Source organism: Lactuca sativa, chromosome 4, assembly GCF_002870075.4.
Source record: "Lactuca sativa cultivar Salinas chromosome 4, Lsat_Salinas_v11, whole genome shotgun sequence".
Classification (NCBI taxonomy): Eukaryota; Viridiplantae; Streptophyta; class Magnoliopsida; order Asterales; family Asteraceae; genus Lactuca; species Lactuca sativa.
The window spans coordinates 125,473,410-125,497,232 of record NC_056626.2 but is presented as its reverse complement, the minus strand read 5'-3'; the positions used below and the strand labels follow the sequence as shown (position 1 = coordinate 125,497,232).

Here is a 23,823-nt window from a genome sequence, read left to right as displayed (position 1 = left end):
AAGCAGTGGTATCAACGCAGAGTACTTGAAGAAGCATCACCCAAAATCCCTTGTCGAGCATCATCCCCTGTTGAGCATTAAACAAACAAACATACCCTTGGATGGTTGTTTCCGGTGAGAACAAAAGGAGCTACAACCCTTTCGATGAATGCAATCGATGTTCAACACCTCCGCAACCTTCCTGCAGTCGAAAAAGCACAACCCCAAACACCCCACCTCAATCGTTGTTGCTGCAGCTGCTCTGATTCCCTTCCGAATCGTTGCTATCAATGATGAGAAAGAAACCACGATGAGACTCGCCAGGGAGCAGCCTCGCCACCTCCTTCAGGTATTCATCGCATCTTCCCCCTTTTGCACCTTTCCTTACCGAAGTTGCTGTCGAGGCAATGGGTCGACATCCACGGAGACTAGCGACACAATTACCCCACCCATCTTCTTTCTTCTTGTTTCTCACCTGCACACGATCACAAAAAAAAACCCTTTTTTTGAGTTCCAGTTCCAATTGTCAAAGTTTAACTCATGTTAATTGGGTCTTCTGTAAGCTTTAAAGAAGACAAGCTTTCCAGGCGAATAGGTGGTGACGAAGACAAAGATTTTCAAAACAAAATCAGAGCTGATGACCCTCCTCTTTCTTCTCTTCTCTGTTTACCTAGGTTCCAAATCGAAGCTTGATTTGTCTCTATTTGCAAATTGAACCATGGATCCACTCGAACCCAGATTTTTAATATTTGCTTCCAGGTTGATTTTTAATTTCAGAACTTGATTTTTGGTTTTTGAACTTGATTTTCTGGTTGATGGTTGAAGCTGAATGTTCGATTCTCTAGTTGAAGTTGATTTTCGATTTCATAAGTTCAAATACAACCCACCATCACAGGTTTGGTTTTCTGTATTTTGGGTGGGGAGAGAGAGAGAGAGAGAGAGAGAGAGAGAGAGAGAGAGAGAGACCTTTTTTCATTTTTTAATTATTAAAATAAATAAATAGGCATTAATTTTTATTTTTATTTTTAAAAAAAGGTTATATTTTTTTAGGTGCAAAAATAGTCCTTTATATGTGACAAAACAAATATACCCTCATGTGAGATGCACATGAGGGGTTTAACAGCAATAACTTAACAATAACTTAACGGAAGTTAAGTCAAGGGACCATTTCTACTACAAACCAGGCCGAAAGGATCATGAATCCAAAAAAGTCAAGGTTTGGACTGAAACCCCAAAAAAATACATACCACAAGGACCATTATTGCAATTTTGTCTAAATCAGAAACATAATTTGGCTTTGTGACCGACTATACACCTCGTTTCCCCACATGATGCTAATGGGGTGCACGGGAGGACGTAGGCCAAGCTCATAGGGTTGCGGAAAGAATAATCCTTTTGCAGACAGATACTAGGATAAATACACAGCTAAATACATGTTTCCAACATCTCACCATCTAAAACTGCACACAATGTTCAAAATCGGGCAGCAATTACACAAACCATATTTTCATCGTGGGCCCGAGTACTTAATATCTCTCTCGCGTATCTCTAACATGAGCGAGAGCCATTTCAACACACTAGACACAATCTTCCATCTCCTTTGAGCTTTACCAATGGCAGAATGAGGAAAGAAAAACCCATCAACCGCACACTCCAAGTCCACCTTTTGTGAAGAAGAAGAAGTACCAAAATACTGCATATCCTCATCATCATCATGATGACTCTTTAAAGTCCCCGCATCACAAATCAAAGTATCTGATACTAAATTCAATGGTTGATCGAATCTAAGATCATCAGATTCCATGCTTTGTAACCCGTATTCATCTGTGCTATCGATACCCAATACTGAATAAATCGATGTCATAGCTTCTGGAGATGATGTGATCATTTGTGGGTAATCGAATCGGCCTTTTTTATGTGGAGTTGTAATTTTGCTGAATTCAGGGTCTCTTGTTGTTATCATTTTGGTGTTTGAAGGGTAAATATCTTCAGAGATAGAACAAGTGCCCGTTCTAAGAGAGGCTTCATCATCATAGGGGACGATTTTTTCCGGATGTTGAAACGCAGATATCACCAATTTATGCGCTTCCGCCTGAAATGTCGAAAAATGATTAACCGATTTTTTTAAATTTATTTTAAAATGATTTTAAAAGATATCAGAAGCTGACCTGTTCAACTTCAGAAAGCTTCTCAATGGCAACATACTTTGAGTCTGAAAGAAGTCCAAGTACTTGACCCACAACATTAAACACAACACCATTTCTGTTTAGAGATCGAGGGCAGTATAAATACAGCTTTTTATCATCAACCACACAGCTCTTAGCATGTTCAACAGTTGTTTCCCACATTTTGGTAGACATACCCGACCCAAGGATCTGCGGATGGATTTTTATATATAAATTGAATTTTTATAAAAGTTAAATAGAAAAGAAGGAGATGAAAATCTTACTTTTCGAAGGCGTTTTGGGTCGAGATAGGAGAGAGCCAAAAAATCTTTTACTGTTTTGATGGAATCTTTATTTAACCGCTTGTGGAAGGCTCCCTCTTTCCCAATTTTTTCAAGTCTCCATACTTCATCAGATAGATATGGTGGGTGATGCTTCTTGTACACTATCAACCAAATAAAAAGAAAACCTTGTATTGGAATTTACTTAGATAGTTGGAGGTAAATTACACTTTTAGTCCCTGTGGTTAAGTTGTTTTATGTATATAGTCCATTTTTTTGATTTTTAACATTTTTCATCCCGAAAAAGTATTGTATCCCCCCTTTTCATCCCTGGAAGTGGACACCATTTCTTTTAAACCATTAACCCCATGTAAAACTGACTATTTTGCCCTTTACTTTTACAATTTTAACTGAGCCCATTTACAAAATAGTCATTTTACAGAAGAGGAGGGTGAAGGTGGTGTATGGAAGTGGGCCCTATATATATAATTATAATCAAGATCAATAATAAATGTGAAGGCAAGGACAAAATAGTCATTTTACTTGAGATCAACGGACGATCGGGAGGGAGATGGGGAGGTGTTGTAATGTTTTCTATTAATATGATTATAATCAAAATCAATAAGAAATGTAAAGGTAAAGAGCATATAGTCATTTTACATGGGAACGAGGGCAAAATAGTAAAAACTCACATTCACCACGATCATCCCTGACAATTTTATTTAAGCAGTTGGATAAACAAGATAAGACTTAGAGTAAATTACACCTTTAATCCCTGTGGTTGTGTTGTTTTATGTATATGGTCCTTTTTTTTGTTTTTTAACATTTTTCGTCCCTAAAATGTATTTTATCCCCCTTTTCATCCCCAAAGTGAACACTATTTCTTTTAAACCATTAACCACATGTAAAAATGACTATTTTGCCCTTACTTTTACATTTGAGCCCAAATCTACATGACAAAATAGTGTCATTTTACAAGGTGGGGTGTTGTAATGGGGTCTGTTAAAATGATTATAATCAAAAGCAATAAGAAACAGAAAGGTAAAGGGCAAAATAGTAAAAACTCACATTCACCACGATGATCCCTGACAACAAATGATTCCGACTTTGCTTCTCTGACTCTATCACCATCACAATTATCCAAAACACGTGCTCCAAGTCTAAATTTTCGACTCCTTGTCCAGCTTGAATTATCAGTAAAAGAAAGATCACCCACAAGACCAATACCTTGTTCAAGTTTCAAACGCACATTACCCAAAAGAAGTGATTTCTTCCCTTGTCTCTCTCTAACAATATTACTATTAAACTCATCAACTGTCCAATTGTCTCCTTCAATGCTATCAAAATCTCCCTCAAGAACCACTATTTCCACTGTTGCTGATGACCCGATTCCACTTGGAACTGTTTTTCCAGTGCATGCATCAATCAAGGCTACTTTTAAGGTATTACAGTCTCCTCCTTCGATTCGGGTTCCAGTGAAAACTGGGAGAGATAGATTACTTAGGAACTGTAGTTGTAGCCTTCTAGGGGCAAAAGAGTCTTTTTTGTTCTCGATATCCCTATGGAGACACCATACAGAGGCTTTAACCATGGTTATTATAAACTGTGTTAGGAAAATAATGTGTCTATCTATCAAGCAGAATCATACACCTTACCAGTTCATGGCAGCCATATGTTTTTCCATTGCTGATTCCACTTCCTCTTTCACCTACAAACTCAATATCATCAACAAAACTATTACTATCTGTCAAAGTGAATAACTTTTATATTTTGTTTATATATAAATATTTTTATTTACTGTAAATATATAATGAGGGTGTTTGCATCTAATTAAAAAAAATGAAAAATGGAGTTGAACTTCTATCATCCTCTCTTAAGAATACCACCCGAATAAGATCAATTAAATCTATATCAAACAGGAATTATGTGTGAGGTTCACTTTAAATTACAACATACATCAAGTTAATAACAAATAACTGTTCTTTTAACAACTTGTAGTATTTATTTGATTTCTTTCAAGTATAGTAATCTTAAATGTAAAATCTCAGAAATCCATTATAAGCCCCAGAAACAGGATTAATAAAAAAATGAGGGAACAAAAATAATTACATACAACTTTGCGGATTAAGGGCTCCATGTACTTGCTGAATTTTCTGAAATTCATCACCTCAAGCACCACACTGTATATCAAAAACAGAAAGGTAAAACAGTCTTTGTTAAAATAAGAAAAACAATTCTCATGCAAAATTGATAATCAGTTTATATGAAAAGTTTCCTCATCAAGCACTATCAAAATACAATTTAACAAGCAGCATAAGTTACTCCTAAATTCTGCTGAAATCAGTCAACTTAGCATATCATCGGTCATCAGATGGAAGAAAAATTGGATAAAAAGTAGTCAATCACACACTAACATAAAACAATTTTGACAAGCAATCTAGTCACTAATAAATTCTACTAAAAAATCGGACACTTTATTCCTAAATTCTGCTCAAATCAATCAACCTACAGGCATCAAATAGAAAAGGAAGAGGAAAATAAAAAATACAAACGAGAAAATTAACCGACTTACTTTCTGAAAGAAGGACGTTTACGACGGCCACCGACGTCAGAAGACGAGGCGGAAGGCTGCTCCTGAGGAGGTGAGGGCTTCTTCTGAGACATAATTTTTGTGTGCCACCGGCGATGATGCCTAGTACTTCGGAAAAAATTCTTAAATAATAGAACTCAGTAGTAGTGGAAACGTTGCTGGTGATCACCATAAACAAAATAATGGATGACGATGAGGCGGATCAAACGACAAGATAGCCAACATACAGTGTCAGATCAGATTCACCAACAACTGAAACTTTAAACTTTAAAGCTTTTCTGACGATATCGGGGTTTGTGCATCGGTGTCTGGTGGAGGGTAGCGGTGACGGAAGGAGAGAACGGAATTCAGACATCAGAAATTATGTGTCACAGAAAATAGAGATATGGAGAATGTGGACGAATAGAAAGGGACCCACCAAACCGCGTTCCAAAGAATGGTCCCACGGAGTGATGCCATGGACGCGCTTCTAGAGTTGTGCAAAGGCGGGAATCCGACTTGGTTTTTTATTTTGGATTTTGATTTTTTTATTGTTAAGAATATATTTTAGAAAATATTGTTTAAAAATGAATCTATATTATAAGTTCATAAAATATAGTATAAAATAGAAAATTACAAATTTGGTCCTTATGGTTTTAATGTGACGTGAATTCTAATATTATAGATATAGTCATTTTGGTCGATTTTTATTATGGATTTGGTCATTTTATTTGATTATGTTAGTTATAGTTAGTAAAAACTCTATAAATGAACATATTACCCTTAATATACATGTTATGTTCTAGATACTGCTTTAGATATTGCATGTGAGACTTAAGTAATTGATTATATACATTTTCCTGAAAGGAATACAAACGCCTCATTCTTGTTGTTTTCTTTTTTTCCTTGGTCATTGGATATAAACTTGTAGAAGGAAGTAGTTATGGCATCGTTTCATTGTATACATATACACATTGTATGGTCATTCAACGGAAAGGTGTGCTAAAACAACTCATAATTAATGTCATGGTGGTCTACAAGTGTCTGAAATTGATAGTTCAAATTCGGTTTGTGTGTATTCCAATCAAAGATTATTTTTAATACTAGAATTGATGGTTCAATTCTAGATATTTGTAACGCCAGTGTTCCAGGTAATTTTCATTTTTAGCATTTATTCCTTAAAAAGATTGCAAAATTAGTCCCTACGTTGGGTGTACGAGATAGGCACGTCAGACGTTGGACCTTAAAAGATGGTCACGAAATCCCTCAAGTACATTGGGCGTGTGCAAGCAAAGGACAAACCCTAATTTTTAGGGTTTGGACCCTATTTAAATAACTTATTGGCCTTAAACCATTTCTTACCTTCAACCTCCATCTCAAAGCCCTAATCTTTGTATGTGAGTTTTGAAGCTTTAGAGTGACATTTTGGTGTTCTTGGTGGTGAAGGAAGACCTTTGGAGTTGTGGTGTTGCTCTCAAGCTTTTGGATATAGATTCTTCTCATCTTTGTGCATCTTCAAAAGGTATAAAGTTCATACCCTAGAGCTTTCTTTGCTAGATCTTGTTTAAGCTTAGATTTATACTCGTTTTGTTCCAAAACCTTGATTTTTGTGAGTATGGAATACTCCGAAGCTTTTAAGTTGTCCTTTCAAACGTTTTAGGGTGTATGGAGTCATAAAAATGCAAGCTTGGTCCTTGGTATTCATCCATGCAAGAGTTATGGAAGTTTAGATGATGATTTACGTTAGGGTTTTGGCTTCCTTTTGCCATGCAAAGGCATAAAGGTTACAAATTTATGATTTTGGACGTTTATTAGAGTTAGATCTGAAGTTTGGACATTAGGTCTTAAAGCATTGAGACCTTAACAGAAGGTCTAGATCTCTGATGCGTACGTCGGGCGTAACCATGGGTACGTTGCACGTACTGGATCTTTTCCCTGTAAACCTTTCTGCATCAAATGTTGTATGCGGGATGTAATGGGTAGTACGCAAGGGGTACTACCAGGAAACACTTTTGGGCCATTTTTGGGCCTTGGGCCATTAGGAGTTGGGGGCCTTGTCTAGTTAGGTCATAAATGGGAAGGGAAAATGGTCTTTTGCCCATAGATTGATAAAGGACGAATTAGACTTTCGTTTATGGATTAATATTGATTATGAATTAGGATTGTTATTAGGTTATGTTTAGTGTGAGGAGTCGTGTTAGCAGCAGCTCGAGCATGCAATTCAGTTATCTTCAGTTAGATGTGAGTCTTCTTACCACACTAGTGGATCGAAGGCACCAAGGTTGGCCCACTGATTTGTGTGTGTAGGATGTATGCCATTATGTGACTATTACTTATGTGATTGTATGATATATATTCCATGGAGCCAATTTACGCTCAGATTCGTTATGGACTCCAGGTTGATACAGACTCGGGGTTGATATGGACCCAACACATCCGTTTTTCGTTACATAGGGTTGATACAGACCCGAGCGTTGTTACGGACCTGATACAGCCACGTGTTGTTATATTTATGTGTATGGTGTATGTGGTATTTTTGGGGAAGCTTACTAAGCTTTGTGCTTACAAATATGTTTTTGGTTTTAGGTTATTCGAGTACAAAAGGGAAGGGTCCGACGTGATGGCACAACATCCTCCCCTCATGATTTCCGCATTTTATGATCTTTGTTACTCTGATATTTTGTGATGGTTTGTATTTTGGATGTTTTCGAGACATGTTATGTTTGGATCGATGAATTGAAAAATGAAATTTTTACTTATGGATTTTGGGTCGTTACAAGTTTGTATCAGAGTCTTGGTTTGAGGGATTCGGACACTTTCGGGTGTGTCATAAATCAAACTGAGGAAATGATAATCTTTTCAAAAGAAAATTTTAATTTATAAAAAGATTTCACCAAGTAAAAGGGGGTGTGATGCGTGCAATCAGCCGAGCTCAAGTAAGTAATTCCCAAAATATTCATACTTATGTGTTATGATTAGCATATTTGATATCTGCATTGTATGCTAGCATGGGGATAAGGATACCCTTAAGAATCGTATGATAGAATTGCTTGATTTGTGTGATGTCTTATAGCCTATGTGAATTGGATGTCATGTATTACTTGGAATTGATATTGGCTCAGTTAATTGCTAATTGTATGCTTTTAAAGTTGTATACGGTTAGGATCATATAGCCCTATAATGATCGATTTAGCCTCATTTCATGTTCATTGTTTGGTTGTGGACTTAGGGTAGAATCATCATTTGACAGTCTATGTGATCCCATTTTGTGTATAACTTGCATGCATAATGCAACCGGCAGTGTTGATTGAGATTTTTTTACGGTAGAGGCGGTTAGATTGAGAATACCTACGAGAGTCTAGGTAGTGTCATAGTAGATTTTGTATGTTGTATAGCATAGGGTTGGTATATAGATTTAGTGTGGTGACTTAGAGGAATCAGGACGACTCTTGAGGAGGGTACGGATAGGTGTGGAAGGTAGTATTGGGTCTGTACTACTGAAAGCACAAGATTTGTACTTGAGACAAATATGAACACGAGGATTCTAAGAAGACCTATATAGTAAAAGTTCCCTATAGTTTTATGTTGATCATTTATATGTTTGTATTTCAGTTTGAGTATGGTGTTGATCACTTGAGGATGAGGTTTTTGCTCTGGTTCTGGATTGGGAATAGAACCAATTGATGAGATGTTACGCGAGTTCATTACGACCGAGGTCACTCGCAGCATCATGGATGCTACTCCTGTGATGTTTGGTACCATCAAGGAGGGGGTTATGGAGCGTATGGATGAGCGGATAAGGGTCTTTTCGAGTCGAGATTGATATGGGTCAGTTAGGAGCACAAACTTCCTCATTCTGAGAGTTCAAGGATTATTGAGCTCCAAAGTTCTTCGAGGCTAAGGACCTCATCGTTAGCTGACATTGGATCATAACATAGAGAATGCTCAGCGAACGAGTTTTTCCTGGAAGGGGAAAAGGTAGGGTTTCCATCTTGCCTGCTGAGGGATCGAGCACATGATTGGTGGGATGAGGTCGGTCGAGCCGTGTGGACTGCAATGGTGGCATCCATGACTTAGGATGAGTTTGTTATGAGGTTCCAGAGGGAGTTTTCACTGCTGATCGAGGTGCAGCAGCTGGCGAGGGAGTTTCAGGACCTTTGTCATACTATTGAGACTTTGGTGGAAATCACCGCCAAGTTCCGTGAGAGGGCTCTTTTGGATCCGCAGTATGTTGCAGATGAGGAGATAAAGAAGATGAGATATCATGACATGTTGAGGGATGACATCAGGGAGTTCATGAGCTTTTCAGGGTGCAAGACCCTGAATGATATGATTGAGAGGGCTCGTGAGTGGGAGATTGATTTGGAGCTTCGAACGAAGTGTAAACCAGAGCAGGTGCAGATTGTTGTGGGCCAGGCTAAGAGGCCCAAGACTTTTGAGTCACTATCTAAGGGCCAGTAGGGTCATGGTCGTTGCGGAAAGTACGGCAAGCAGCACAGTAGGGGTGTGGATTGGGTAAAAAATTTGGGTTTCGGGTACTTCGATTATTTCCTTAAATAATAATACCCTATACCCGACGTATATTGTAATTCAGGTTCTCGGGTTTCGGGTATTCGGGTTTTAGATCGATTCGGGTATTTTCGGGTATACCCAAAAATTACTTAAGTGTCACTTATTGATTTTTTTAATTCGTTTTTGCATTTCGGTTGCTTTAATAAAAAATTGGATAACAAAATATTTCATACAATTAACATGTACACATACGATAACAATACAAGTCATTATAATATGTTATGTGAGTTTTGCATTCCATTTCAAATTTTGATAAAAAAAAACAGTTTATGAAGTACATGATCAATGTTTGATCACATTTGGATTAACCAAACATGTTACATGATTTAATGCAAAAGGTGAGTACATAAAAGTTATACATAAAAAAATTTATTATGTTATCTAAATTGCAGGGACCAATTATACAGCTATATTTCAATTCACAAAGAAGAAACGACAAAAAACAAACATGTGCATAGTTGAAAAACAGAAACAGATCCATAGTGCACAAAGAAAGTGAAGAGGAATCTAACATCTTATTCATTTTCATTATATTTGTTGTAACATTTTTTCAAAAATTCATTTCATTTTTAACAATTTCTTTTGTATTTATTATATACCGTTCAAATAATGAAGTCATATAACATTTGATTTAAACTATAAGGAACACTAATTATGTAAAATAATGATACAACTTTAATAGTTATTATAACTAATGTATTAATTAGTTTTTTTTTTCTAAATCGGGTATTCGGTTATACCCGAATTTTTTTAAACCTACCCAATACCCGACCTATTTAAATATTGGGTTGATCGATTACCCGAATTTTCAAACCCGATTTACCCGACCCGATCTACCCGAATTCAAAGCAGGTCGGGTCAGGTAATTGGGTATTGGGTATTTTCAACAGGCCTACAACACAGTGAGGCATGTCGATCAGCGGGTTCGGGTTGTTATAGATGTGGTCAGTCGGTCCATATGAGTAGTGTTTGCTCCCGGAGTGCATTGATCTGTTTTCACTGCAACTAGATAGGCCATAAAAAGGCCGATTGTTCGAGGTTGTCAGGAGGGGCAGTGGCGACGCCTGCACCAGCCACCTTGAGGATTACCAATGGCCCCTAGGGCAAGGCAGAGACTTTTGTGGTGAAGAGCAAGACATTTCAGCTGACTACTGAAGAGGCTCGAGCAGCACCAGATGTGGTTACCGGTATGTAATTTCATTTTATCTTTAATTATTTCCTTATTTATGTTTATATTATATCTAATCATGTATAGGGAATTTCTTAGTAAATGGTATGACTGCTCATGTTTTGTTCGATTTGGGTGCTACCCAATCCTTTATATCTCTTTGCTCAACAATAAGTTTAGTGATGCCCTTGGGATTCTAGATTATCTGTTGGAGGTCGATATTATTGATGATCATTCCATCAGTGCTTCAAGGGTTCATTGTGGGTGTGTCCTGAACCTGTTCAGCGTGAAGTACTCTATTGATTTGGTGTCGATTCCTCTTCGAGGGTCGACGATTATTATCAGGATGGACTGTTTGGGCCCCAATGAGGCCATGATTGATTGTGAATGCCAGCTAACGAGAGTTCAAATGCCAAGTAGGGAAGAACAAATTATTCCTAGAGAGGGAGCTTCGCTTTGGCCGACTCTCTGTTCAACTGAGAGGGCCAAGAAATATCTTCAGTAGGGTTGTTATGGGTTTCTGGATTATGTGGAAGATAGTTGGGTTGAGGGCACGACGACGATGAGTGAGGTGCCCATTTCCCGAGATTTCCCCGATGTGTTTCTTGAAGATTTTCCAAGATTGCCTCCTAAGAGGCAGGTCAAGTTCTAGATCGATTTAGTTCCTAGTGCAACCCTAATAGCCAAGGCACCATATCGCTTGGCACCACCAGAGATGCATGAGTTGTCTATGCAACTTCATGAGTTGCTAAACAAGGGATTTATTCGGCCTAGTAGTTCACTTTAAGGAGCACCGATCCTGTTTGTGAAGAAGAATGACAACTTATAAAGGATGTGTATTGACTATCGGGAGTTGAATAAGTTAACGGTGGAGAACCGTTATCCACTTCCAAGGATCGATGATTTATTTTACCAACTTCAGGGTGCATCTTCGTTTTCCAAGATTGATCTGTGATCATGATACCACTATATGAGGGTCAGAAATGAGGATGTGCAGAAGACAACCTTCAGAACTCGTTACAGTCGTTACGATTTTGTGGTGATGCCTTTTAGGCTTACCAACGCGCCAGGAGCATTCATGGATCTCATGAATCGGGTATACAGGCCGATGTTGGATCGGTCGATGATCGTGTTTATTAATGATATTCTGGAGTTGTTCTTATGCAGAGGGGTCATGTGATTGCTTACACTTCGAGGCAGTTGAAGCCTCATAAGGCGAATTACCTACGCATGATTTGGAGTAGGGGTTGTGGTTTTTCTCTCAAGATTTGGAGGCACTATCTGTATAGGGTTAGGTGTACGATCTAGACTGGCCACAAGAGCTTGATATACTTGATGAATCAACCGAACTTGAATATGCTACAACGGATGTGGTTGGATGTGGTAAAAGATTATGATTGCGAGATCCTGTACAACCTTATGAAGGCTAATGTGGTAGCCAGTGCTCTGAGTCGTAATGCTACGAGTTCCCTTATCAAGGATATATGTATGAGGATGGTTATCATTTCTCCTTTGCTAGATTTGATCAAGGAGGCTCGGGTGAAGGGATTGAAAAAGGAGAATTGGAAAGAAGAGTGATCAAGGGGTAGATTCCTTTATTCTTCAGAGATACTTGAGGTTTGTTGACTTAATGTGGTAGAGTTTGGGTTCCAACTACTAGTGAGGTGAGGAAGACGGTTCTAGAAGAGGGTCATAAGTCAAAGTTTTTCGATCCATCCAGGGGCCACGAAGATGTATAGGGATTTGAAGTTGAGTTATTGATGGTCCTGAATGAAAAGGGAGATAACATGGTTTGTGGATCGGTGCCTGACTTGTCGAAAGGTCAAGGTCGAACATCAGAGACCCCACGACAAGATGCAACCATTACCCATACCCATTTGGAAAATGGGAGGAAATCACCATGGATTTTATCACGAAATTGCCCTAGACGGTGCGTGGAGTTGAATCGATATGGGTCATTGTTGATAGATTGACTAAGAGTGCACACTTCATAACGATTGCCAAGAGCATCTCTGCTGAGATGCTAGCTGAAATTTATATCGGGGAGGTGGTGGTTCAGCACGAGGTGCCGGTTTTGATGGTTTTGGACCGATATGTTCACTTCACCTCCAAGTTTTGGAGGAAGTTTCATGAGGAGTTGGGTACTCAACTGCATTTCAGTACATCATACCACCCCATACCGATGGACATAGTGAACCAACGATTTCGACGCTCAAAGATATGATTCGGGTGTGTGTGTGTGTTAGATTTTGGAGGGAGTTGTGATACTTACCTTCCATTGGTCGAGTTCTCTTACACAACAGTTATCATGCTAGTATTGACCGACCACCTTTTGAGATGTTGTATGAGAGGAGGTGCAGGACTCCGGTTTGCAGGGAAAGGTAGGGCATCAGGTCATGGAGAGTACTGAGGTGGTGCTTAAGACTACTGAGTTGATTTAGCAGGTGTGTAGCAGGTTGCGAGCTGCGTAAAGCCGACAAAAGAGTTATACAGATCGGAGATGTTCGGACCTCGAGTTCCAAGTGTGGGACTTGGTGCTTCTGAATGTGTCATCCAATTTCAGAACCGGGGTAAGCTGGGCTCCCAGTTTATTGACCCAATCAGGATTTCCGCCCAGGTGGGCAAGGTTGCATACCGGTTGGATTTTTCTGATGAGCTCAATCAGATCCACAACACCTTCCATTTCTCTCATCTGCAAAAGTGTGTTGCCGTTGATTTGGCGATGATTTCTTTGGATGATATTCAGGTCAATGAGCGCCTGAATTATGTAGAGAGGCCGATTGTGCTTCTCGACAGGAAGACCAAGGCTCCGCGCAACATGGTGATGAACCTAGTGAAGGTACAATGGCAACAACATAAAGGTTCAAAGTTGACGTGGGAACCTAATGATGAGATGAAGGAGCACTACCGAGACTTGTTTGCAATAGCGGACTTCGACAATGAAGTTTGATTCAAGTGGGGGAAATTTGTAATGTCGGTGTTCCAGGTAATTTTCACTTTTAGCATTTATTCCTTAAAAAATTGCAAAATTGGTCCCTACGTTGGATGTACGAGATAGGCACGTCGGGTGTAGGACCTTAAAAGATGGTCGTGAAATCGTCACATACGTTGGGTGTACGTGTGTGTATGTTGGGCGTACGCAAGCATATGACAAACCTCAGTTTTTAGGATTTGGACCCAATTTAAAGAACTTATTGGCCTTAAACCCTTTCTTACCTTCAGCCTCCATCTTGAAACCCTAATCCTTGTGTGTGATTTTTGAAGCTTTAGAGTGACATTTTGGTGTTCTTGGTGGTGAAGGAAGACCTTCGGAGTTGTGGTGTTGCTCTCAAGCTTCTGGATCCAAATTCTTCTCATCCTTGTGCATCTTCAGAAGGTATAAAGTTCATACCTTGGAGCTTTTTTTCCTAGATCTTGTTTAAACTTAGATTTATACTCTTTTTTTCCTAAAACCTTGATCTTTGTGAGTATGGAATACTCCAGATCTTCTAGGTTGTCCTTTCAGATGTTTTAGGGTGTATAGTGTCATAAAAATGCAAGCTTGGTCGTTGTTGGTCCTTGGTATTCATCCATGCAAGATTTATGGAAGTTTAGATGATGATTTAAGTTAGGGTTTTGTTTTTAGCTTCCTTTTGGCATGAAAAGGCATAAAGTTACAAATTTATGATTTAGACGTTTATTTGTAACACCCGTAGATCTGGGCTAGTCAATTTAGAGATAATAGGGGTCGAAAACGACTTTTCGACAAAATATTATTTGGAATAAATAATCTTAACCAAGCTTTATAATATGTCTCAAGGGTTCCGTACATATAAAGAACGCCGAAATCTGAGTTATAACGAAGAAGTTATGGCATGTCGAAGTTTTACGGCAAAACCGGCACGACACCGGGAGACGTAAATAGTGAATTTTTGATAAAGGACTTTTATCCTTATCGATCCAAATAAAATTTGTAGTATATGTTAAACCGAGAGCATACAAAAAAAGAACGCCCAAATCTGACTTCGTATGAGGAAGTTATGAATTTTCTAAGATTTGGCATAGCAGTGCACGACCCGAAACTCGAATTTTAGTTCGAGCGGTTTTTGGCCTACGCGACCTAAATGAGAATTGAATATCTCATTAATAGGAACTCAACGGTAAAAAGACAGACGAAAACAAAGTCCGTAGATAGAAGTTATGAATTTTATGCGGACATTTAACAATATAATCTCCTCGTACTGTTAAATTTAAGATCGGTAGAGAATTAGCCGACGGAGTCAAAATGAAAGTTGTAGATCTTATTTTTACCTACGCGTGGATATAAAGAACGTCAAAAACGGAGGTTGTATGTGAAAGTTATGGATTTTAGAAGTCGGAAGTGTGTTGTGCGAAAATGGATGATGTGACACAATCTTAGCCATTGCTTTCTCCCCAAGTCTTGCCACTAGATGGTGACATGTGGCACCAAGTTCAGCCATTTTCACCCTATAAATAGAACCTCTCCCACCCTCATTTTCTTCACACATTTCCCATTATTTATTCTCTTTACTCTCTCTCTAGAACCTCTCTCTAGCCCCGAAACCCCCCGAAAAGGCTAGGGAACCTCCCTAGCACAAGGCGGAATCCCCAAAGTGCTCGACGGCTCCGAGAAGAAGAGCTTTTCGGCTTGGGAACGCTGCTTCAAGCAAAGCCCGGTTTTCTATAAAACCCGTTGTAAGTGAGCTACGCCTACGCTATTTTTAATATAGTTTTTATTTAATTATAGTAACGTTATTAGGAACTTATAATAAGTACTTGGGCTATTATTATGGGTTATATAAGTATTTTTTAATGCTTATATAATAGTAATAATAGCTAGACTATTAATTAGTCTCGACAAATAATAGACTAAACTCTAGTGGTAATAATACTAGGTTTCGTCGAAGGAAATTATTTTTAAGAAGCGAAGCGTTGTCTGTGTTTGGAATCACCACCTTTTCAAGTGAGTGCATAGTCCCTTTCATGAACATGATTTTAATACAAGTATCGATTGAAGTATTAAATATATGTTTATGTGCGAATTATTTGATGTTGCCTGAGATACTTGTTAAAGAACATACCTGATTATATATGCTGATTTAGGATAAAGAGTAAACCTAAATTAATTATGAGGATATTGGGTAGTGTTTTCTTACGAGTATGAGTGAATTATACTCAGAGAATAAAACCTTAGTATATGTCATTGATCTGGGAGCATGGATTAGACATAGTTATTGTCCTTAGTCCGAGAGCATGGATTAGGCATAATCATTCATCATTAATCCGAGAGTATGGATTAGTCATTCGTCCCTAGTATGAGAGTATGGATTAGGTAAATTCGTTCATTTCTGATTCGAGGTAAAACGGCTAATCTTACGTCTGAGAGTATGGATAGTCTCGTTGTGAGGATCGACGGGGTGGAATAAGAGTTGTTTATATATATGGTGAAATTGTATATTTTGTGAGTTTTAAACTATATATATGGTATAACATTGTGGGATTGAAATCCCTATGTACTCACCAGGTTTCCCAACCTGACCCACTCAGTTTATTTATATCACAGGTGTTGATATGAACTCACATTACACTGAGAGATTAAGGAGATATAAATCACTAGTGATAATGAATGTAAGTTCTATTTATGCTTATGTTTCTGTATTGACGATGATATCCCAAATGTTTTAAAATGAATAAAAATATTTTTCTTCGGAAGTGCTTTGATAACGTATTTATCATGTTTTACTGGGAACAAATTCCGCAACATTTATATTAAAAGAGGTACTCTGATTTTTATAAAGCATAAACAAAATCGGTCTTTTCTGGCCGTAAAAATGGGGATGTCACATTATTGGAGTTAGATATGAAATTTATACGTTAGGTCTTAAAGCATTAAGACCTTAATAGAAGGTCTAGATCTCTGATGCATATGCCGAGCGTAACCATAGGTATGTTGCGCGTATTGGATCTTTGCCCCGTAAACCTTTCTGCATCAAATGTTGTACGTAGGGTGTACTACCAGGAAACACTTTCGGGCCATTTTTGGGCCTTGGGCCATTAGGGGTTATGGGCCTTGTCTAGTTGGGTCATGAAGGGGAATGGCAAAAAGGTCTTTTTCCCTTAGAATGATAAAGGATGAATTATACATTCGTTTATGGATTAATCCTGATTATTAATTAGGATTGTTATTGGGTTATGTTTAGTGTGAGGAGCCGTGTTAGCAGCAGCTCGAGTGTGTGATTCAATTATCTTCAGTTAGAGATGAGTATTCTTACCACAATAGTGGGTCAAAGGTACCAAGGTCGGACCACTGATTTGTATGTGTAGGATGTATGCCATTATGTGACTATTACTTATGTGATTGTATGATATATGCATGGAGCCAATTTGGGCTATGGACTCGGGGTTGATACGAACCCGGGGGTTGATATGGACCTGGAACAACCATTTGTTGTTACATAAGGTTGATACAGACCCAAGGGTTGTTACGCACCTGACACAACCATTTGTTGTTACATAGGGTTGATATTGGTCCTCCTGATGCTAGACTCGCGCAGTTGGCCTTCTTGTGGCCCCTCTGATCTCAATGAAAGAAAATTAGGTCTGATGTCTTTGAAGTGGTTATAGAAGCAGGACAATCCTTGCTAAAGTTCCATGGGTTGCCACACTTGTAGTAGCCCGAACCACCCGCTCTGCAAACAGAGTCATGCACCCTGCCGCATTTTCCACAGCGGTTTTGGCCCTGTTAGTCCTTCAGACTAGAGTCAGAACCCTTGGGTTTCTTCACTGAAACCCCAACTGCCTACCCAGGCTCTACCTTCCTCTTCCCTATGTGCTTCAAATCAATCTCTCGCTCCCGCCCCTGGCTATCATATCACCCAGTATCGGTTAGGCAGAAAAACTAACGAACTCCCTGATGTCATATCTCAGCATATCATGGTATCGGGTCTTCCTTGTCACCTCATTAGTTGCATACTGGGGTACCAATAATGCCCTCTCTCTCGACTTGGCGGTGATCTCCGCCACAGTCTCAGTTGTCTGCCTCATATTAAGAAACTCTTTGGCTAGCTGTTTCACCTCAACAGCCGGTGCAAACTCTGCTTGGAACCTGGTCATAAAATATGGCAAGGTCATGACCTTAATGGTTGGGGCTCCCAAGGCATAGTCGACCTCCTCCCACCAATCTCGGGCTCTCTCCCTCAAACATCTTGTAGCGAACCTGACCTTCGACCCCTCATGGTAGAAGCTCATCATCTAAGCACACTCGATGTCGGCTATCCAATGCCTGGCTGTGATGGGGTCCTTCACCCCAAAGAAATCGGGTGCTCCACGTCCCCTGAAATCCTTGAAGGAGAGTGTGCGGGCCCCCAACTGGCCAGCAACCAAATCGACCCTGAAGATCCGAAGATGATCCTCCATTAACTCCATGATACCTTCCTTTATCGACCCGAACATCACAGGAGTCGCATCAAGGATGCCTCACGTAATCTCAGATCTAATGAACTCTCGCAAACCCTCATCAATTGGTTCGGAGCCCATGCTCGAACCAGATCCAGATCCTGGACCTCCCTTTCCATGACGAGTCATCACCATACTGAAACATAACCACATAAACAATTAGCATACAAACGAGAAGGTTCACACTCCCGAGTTCCCCAGATTCATCGTGGTCTTCCTAGCATCGGGTATAAACCATGTGCTTTCAGTAGTACGGACCCAACACTACCTTCCACACTTATTTATACCCTCCTCAAGGACTACCCCGACTCCTCCAAGTCACTCTTTGTAACATCCCAAGTTCGGAAGCAAGAAGTTAAAGGACTTAAAGTGTAAATTTAGGAAAGGGACTCGACGAGTAAGTCTCTTACTCGCCGAGTCGGAGCGGGATTCTGTCGCGTTTTAAGTGGTCAACTCGCCGAGTCAGCGGCTTGGACTCGACGAGTTGGTGCTGAAGAGAGAAAACCCTAATCCCGAGGGTTTCACCCTATTTAAAGGACTTTGTGTCCTTCTCTCAGCCTCCTAATCCCCCTGAGAGTTCCAAAAACCCTAATTTTCGTGTGAGACTCCATTGTTGAGGAGATTGAAACTTGGAAGAGGAATTTGGTGGAAAGAGCTTGAGAAATTAGAGGCTAGCATCAAGGGGCTTGTGTAGATCTGGGATCTACTTCAGTTTGGGCACATCTTGGAGGTAATAAGCTGTTACATTCCCTCTTTTGCATCTAGATCTATTATCATTTGAGTTTTGGGGCATTTTTGGTATGATTAAGAGCTATTTCGAGTTAGAGGCTTAGATCTGAGGTTGCTACTTCAGATCTAGACTTGTGATGGTCCAAAATGTCATAAAGTTTCAGTCATTGAGTTGTTGGTGAAGCCCCTTTGTCATAAACCCAAGCCCTAGTGTGTTTTGGGCCTATATCTCCTTGGTTTCACGTAAAGTTTGCAACTTTATGTGAGGGTTAGATTGTAGAAGGGTGGATCTATGGATTGGAGCCCCTGCATGGCTCAAAAATCCTCTGAATGGATTGAGAACTGGAGAGACTCGGCAAGTTACATGGGTGTACTCGACGAGTTGTATGAACATGTGCATAGACTCGGCGAGTTGGAAGAACAACTCGGCGAGTCTATTGAAGATTGACTTGGACTCGGCGAGTCTGTTCTTGGACTCGTGAGTCTGGTCGCAGAACCCAACCTCTTTTGGTTAAAGCCTTGGATTAAGTGAGTCGGTCGGCGACTCAGTGAGTCGGACAGGATGGGACTCAAAGATCGTTGAACTTGGCGAGTCTTGGGGTGACTCGGGGAGTTAAGTTGTGTTATGAGAGTTTTATGGGAATGAGAACTCGGCGAGTAGAATAAATAAGGAAGGTTGACTTTGACTGAGGACTTTGACTTTGACCAAGAGTTGACCAGTTTGACTTCCAAGGGTATTTTGGTATTTATGGAATTGGTTCTTTGGTAGTGTTCTGTGGTGAAGTTCGTGTCGGTGGTCGGAGCAGCTTGGTCTTATATCTTCAGTCAGCAATTTCAGATGAGTTATCCTCACTATATCAACAGGGTCTACGGCACCAAGGCCGACCCTTTATCGGATGGAAATTCGGGTATTGTTTGTTATGTTATTGCTTTGCTAGATCTGCATCCTGGTATTTAGGATGGTGTTATGTTAGTGACCTAGTTAAGGTTGGTACCCGGTATTTAGGGTAATGTTATGTTATTGAACTGGTTAAGGTCGGTACCCGGTATATAGGGTGATGTTATGCTAGTGACCGGTTAGGTCGGAATCCTGGTTAGGATGTTGATATGCTATGTGGTCTGTTAGACTGTTTGTCTGGTTACGGATTTGTTATGTGATTAATTGTTTTATGTGCACATGGTTGTTTGACGGGGGTTGGGTTGAGGCGGGTCCTGCTTTGTGCTGTATGCCAACATACCCAGGGCGGACCGGATATTCCGAAGGCCCAGCGAGTGGACCAGGCCAAACGAAGGCCTGATGTGGGCGGACCAGTCATACTGTAGACTTAGAGAGTGGACCAGGTGGATTGAAGGTCCGGTGCGGGCGGACCAATCACAGTGTAGACTCGATGTACATGGCTAGACTCGGAGGGTGACCAGGTGGACTGAAGGCCCGGTAAGGGCGGACCAGTCACACAATAGACCCGATGTGCATGGATGTTCTATTTGTGATATGTTATGAGTATGTTTATGTGTGGTTGGTATTTTGGGGGTAACTCACTAAGATTCCGGGCTTACAGTTCAGTGTATTGTTTCAGGTACTTCAGGAGATCATGGCAAGGCGAAGGCATGATCGTACCGCTCCTCATGTTTTATGATTTATGTGATATGGTTTTGGGAGATACTCTGATGTTTAAACTATTTTGAAAACAAGATGTATGAACTTAGTGGTTTTTGAATGAGATAAAATGTTTTAATTTGGCTCGAATTTTATGGGTGTTACACTCTTACCAACTAATACGTTCTCAAACTATAAGGCATCCTACGCACCAAACATCTCATAGGGACTCCCTAAGACTCCCTTCCTCACCCCTCTTAGCTATCAGTTGTAGAAGGAACTTCTATAAGTACTACCTAACTATTGTATGAATACAATTATATACTCCTAGTACCAGATAATTCTTCGAATGAAAGGTCCCACCCTACAACGGTTGGACTTAAACAAGAGCTATGACATAGAGTTAAACCTATCCTTCTAAAATTATCCAATCGCAATTATATGTAACCCAATGCATTCATCCAATAGTTAGGTAGTACCAACAGAACTTCCTAAAGCACAAAGCATGCAACATTCAAGCATCAGACAATTCAACTCAAAACATACCTTATACATGTCATCCTAACAAGTAGCTAGTCTGACTAGCATGCAAATCTAAAAGCTCATACAGATATGCACATAAAGGCATCTCTCCTAGCATTCTATCATGCATCCTGAGCAAATCCTTAGCCCCTAATCTAGAATGCAATTCTAATATCATAACATAAAACATATAACTTGTATGGGTATTTTGGGAAAACATACTTGAGCTCGGCTGATTGCACGCATTACACCTCTTGTCTTTTATAAAAATCCTTAAATTTAAATGTTTCTATTTGTGAAAAAAAACCCTACCAAACCCTCGATTTGAGTCCAGACACACCCAAGAGTATGCTCGAATCCCTCAAACTAAGGCTCTGATACCAACTTGTAACGTCCCCAGAAATACAGATAAAATTTTGTTTTTAAATTCATTCGATTCATAAGAAAATGATATCAAAATATTCGAAAGATTCATATTGTAACATGTTATCAGAGTACAAATCCCAAAGTCACTAAGTGCGAAAAAACATAGAGTGATGCGGTGTGATCAAGCTAGGCCCTTCCCCTTTGAACTGGAAGTACCCGAAACAGAAACTGAAAACTGTAAGCACAAAGCTTAGTGAGTTTCCCCCAAAAATACCACATACTAAACAAACATATTGCCAAACATATATGGGTGTCGGCCTACCCCTTTGGTCTATTTCAATCGGATACTGCCAAGCATATCTATGTGCTTGCCTACCCATTCGGTCTATCTAAACTGGATACTATCAAACATATCTGGGTGCTTGCAATCCCCTTCAGTCTATTTCAACCGGATACCAGGTCTATTTCACCCCATACTGCTACCATACAATATCATAATAGAAATCACAGAGTCATCAAGCAAATACATACATAACTGGCAATTATCACAAAGACAATCATCATACTATAACATAAACTAGTGGGTCGGCCTTGGTGCCTTCAACCCACGACTACTGCGAAGGAAGACTCACCTCAGGCTGTGGGTATCAAATCGCACTCAGCGGATGACTCGCGAACTCCTCTCCCTATCGTACAAGCATAAAAACCTAATTAGAAATTACGTCACATTCTAACCTAAAGGTCCAAAACCCCAATTATTGACTTAAGACAAAAGGGCTTATTTATCTTTGCCTTATTGAACCTCTTTTCCTCTAAGACCCAAATCCATAAAAACCCAAAATGGCATCCAAGCCCACTATAGGGCCTTTAAGGCCCAATATGGCCCAAGAACCCCAAACATGGTTGTAGGCCCAAAAATAACTTGCTACAATTAAGTGGGCTCGAGGCTTAACTTACTCAAGTCCAAAGCCCAACACCAAACGAGCCCAAGAACCTTCTAGGCCCACTGACTGCGTATGTGCGACGTACTTGGCTTGTACGCCCAACGTATGCTGGTGTTGACCAAGGATCGAGGCGTTGACCCAGTACGCATATTGTACGCATGGCATACTGGTCTACCAACCCATTCTCACTTCCATGTCTTAATTCGGTAAGACCCAACGTCCAAAACTTAGATCCGGTAAGACTCACATACGCCCAACGTACGTGGTTAAGTATCGCGACCAAATTATGGATAGTACTCTAAGCGTACCCAATGAGTATGCCCCGCGTACTAAGCAAGGGACCGATTCGAAAGAAATTTTCATTGGGGACTTAAAGAGAAACTTTCCAAAACTTTGAATGTTACAACATTTAACTACTTACTAAATTAGTAACTTCTTAATATATGCACTTTTAAGTTCTTAATAATCATTCACAACACAGTTTCTATTGCACAAGAAACTATTGTCATTATCGTACCATTACACAAAAAACATTTCCATTACATAAACTTCTAATGCCATTAAAAAAACACTATAATGGTTATAGTGGAATTTCATTCGTCTATAGCTTGTACATCAGAATCCCTACAAAGAAACCCAACCAAGCGGTATCAACATCGTCAAGTTTTGATTATAGTCTTCAAGCTTCTTCATTGACCTCAACATACCAGGGATGCTACTTCTTGCATAATTAGATGTCTCTTCTTCAACCCAACCAATAGACTCACAATTTCATATCTAATTTTTTCTAAATTTGTTGGTTATGGTATAGAGGGTGAAAAGGCTAAAAATATTATATTATTTGTACAAAGCATAAAAGGGTCTTATTTGGTTGCTTTTGGTCCCCGACATTCGTAATATACTTGGATGGCCACAATTACATATATTTATCATTATGGCTTTTCTTGATCGATTGGTTGCAGAGAAAAGAAAGAAGTGTGTGTGTGTGTGTGTGTGTGTGTGTGAGAGAGAGAGAGAGAGAGAGAGAGAGAGAGAATGTGTGTGTATGTGTGCTACATGAAATAGACGCTACAAGTTTTTCAACTATTTAGACAATTTTATCATTGGCACGTGATGCTTACTAACAAGCACATTTGATGACTAACGGATGTAGGTATCAAATGTGTAACAAAACAAACATAGAAGATGGTCCAAGTGCATAAAAAGATTAGAGATCAAACCTGCAATTTTCCTCAAACCACATGGAAAATTTCTCAGTAATTTACTCTAAAATAAAGAAAAAAGAAAATTACACATTTGGTCCTTATGGTTTACTGATTTCTTTGTTTACACTTGAGTCATTTTCAAAATTGCTGATATAGTCTTTTTGGCCTACTTCATTATGAATTTGATCATTCTATTTGATGCTACTAATTATATGTCGTTAATACTCTAGGAACCACCACTTCGCCTTTAATTTATATTTGTGTTCATTTA

At 39.5% G+C, this 23,823-nt stretch overlaps 2 protein-coding genes across 3 annotated transcripts; one reads left to right on the top strand and one right to left on the bottom strand.

Moving 5' to 3' along the window:
- Window positions 1–1,219: 1,219 nt before the first annotated feature.
- Window positions 1,220–5,382, bottom strand: LOC111877936 (calmodulin-binding protein 60 A). 2 transcript variants are annotated; one of them, XM_023874439.3, is made up of 7 exons: window positions 4,998–5,382; window positions 4,539–4,605; window positions 4,081–4,133; window positions 3,494–3,984; window positions 2,429–2,589; window positions 2,148–2,354; window positions 1,220–2,071 (listed from the first exon to the last, which is right to left on the bottom strand). In XM_023874439.3, exons 1-7 carry the CDS (start codon window positions 5,087–5,089, stop codon window positions 1,487–1,489), a joined length of 1,656 nt encoding a protein of 551 aa, XP_023730207.1. In that variant the 5' UTR covers window positions 5,090–5,382; the 3' UTR covers window positions 1,220–1,486. The 2 variants fall into 2 exon arrangements, with proteins under 2 accessions (XP_023730207.1, XP_023730209.1); XM_023874441.3 differs by having other exon boundaries at window positions 4,535–4,605; window positions 4,998–5,013.
- A 7,852-nt stretch (window positions 5,383–13,234) lies between these two features.
- On the top strand, window positions 13,235–13,684 carry LOC111877905 (uncharacterized). Its single transcript, XM_023874408.1, has one exon. The coding sequence runs from the start codon at window positions 13,235–13,237 to the stop codon at window positions 13,682–13,684; it is 450 nt and encodes a 149-aa protein (XP_023730176.1).
- Window positions 13,685–23,823: the final 10,139 nt, after the last annotated feature.

Coding starts and splice junctions, on each gene's coding strand:
- LOC111877936 (XM_023874439.3), bottom strand. CDS start 5,089: ATGTCTCAGAAGAAGCCCTCACCTCCTCAGGAGCAGCCTTCCGCCTCG. Junction 4,606..4,997: donor AAACGTCCTTCTTTCAGAAA/GTAAGTCGGTTA, acceptor TTTGATATACAG/TGTGGTGCTTGAGGTGATGA. Junction 2,355..2,428: donor ACCCAAAACGCCTTCGAAAA/GTAAGATTTTCA, acceptor ATCCATCCGCAG/ATCCTTGGGTCGGGTATGTC.
- LOC111877905 (XM_023874408.1), top strand. CDS start 13,235: ATGTTCGGACCTCGAGTTCCAAGTGTGGGACTTGGTGCTTCTGAATGT.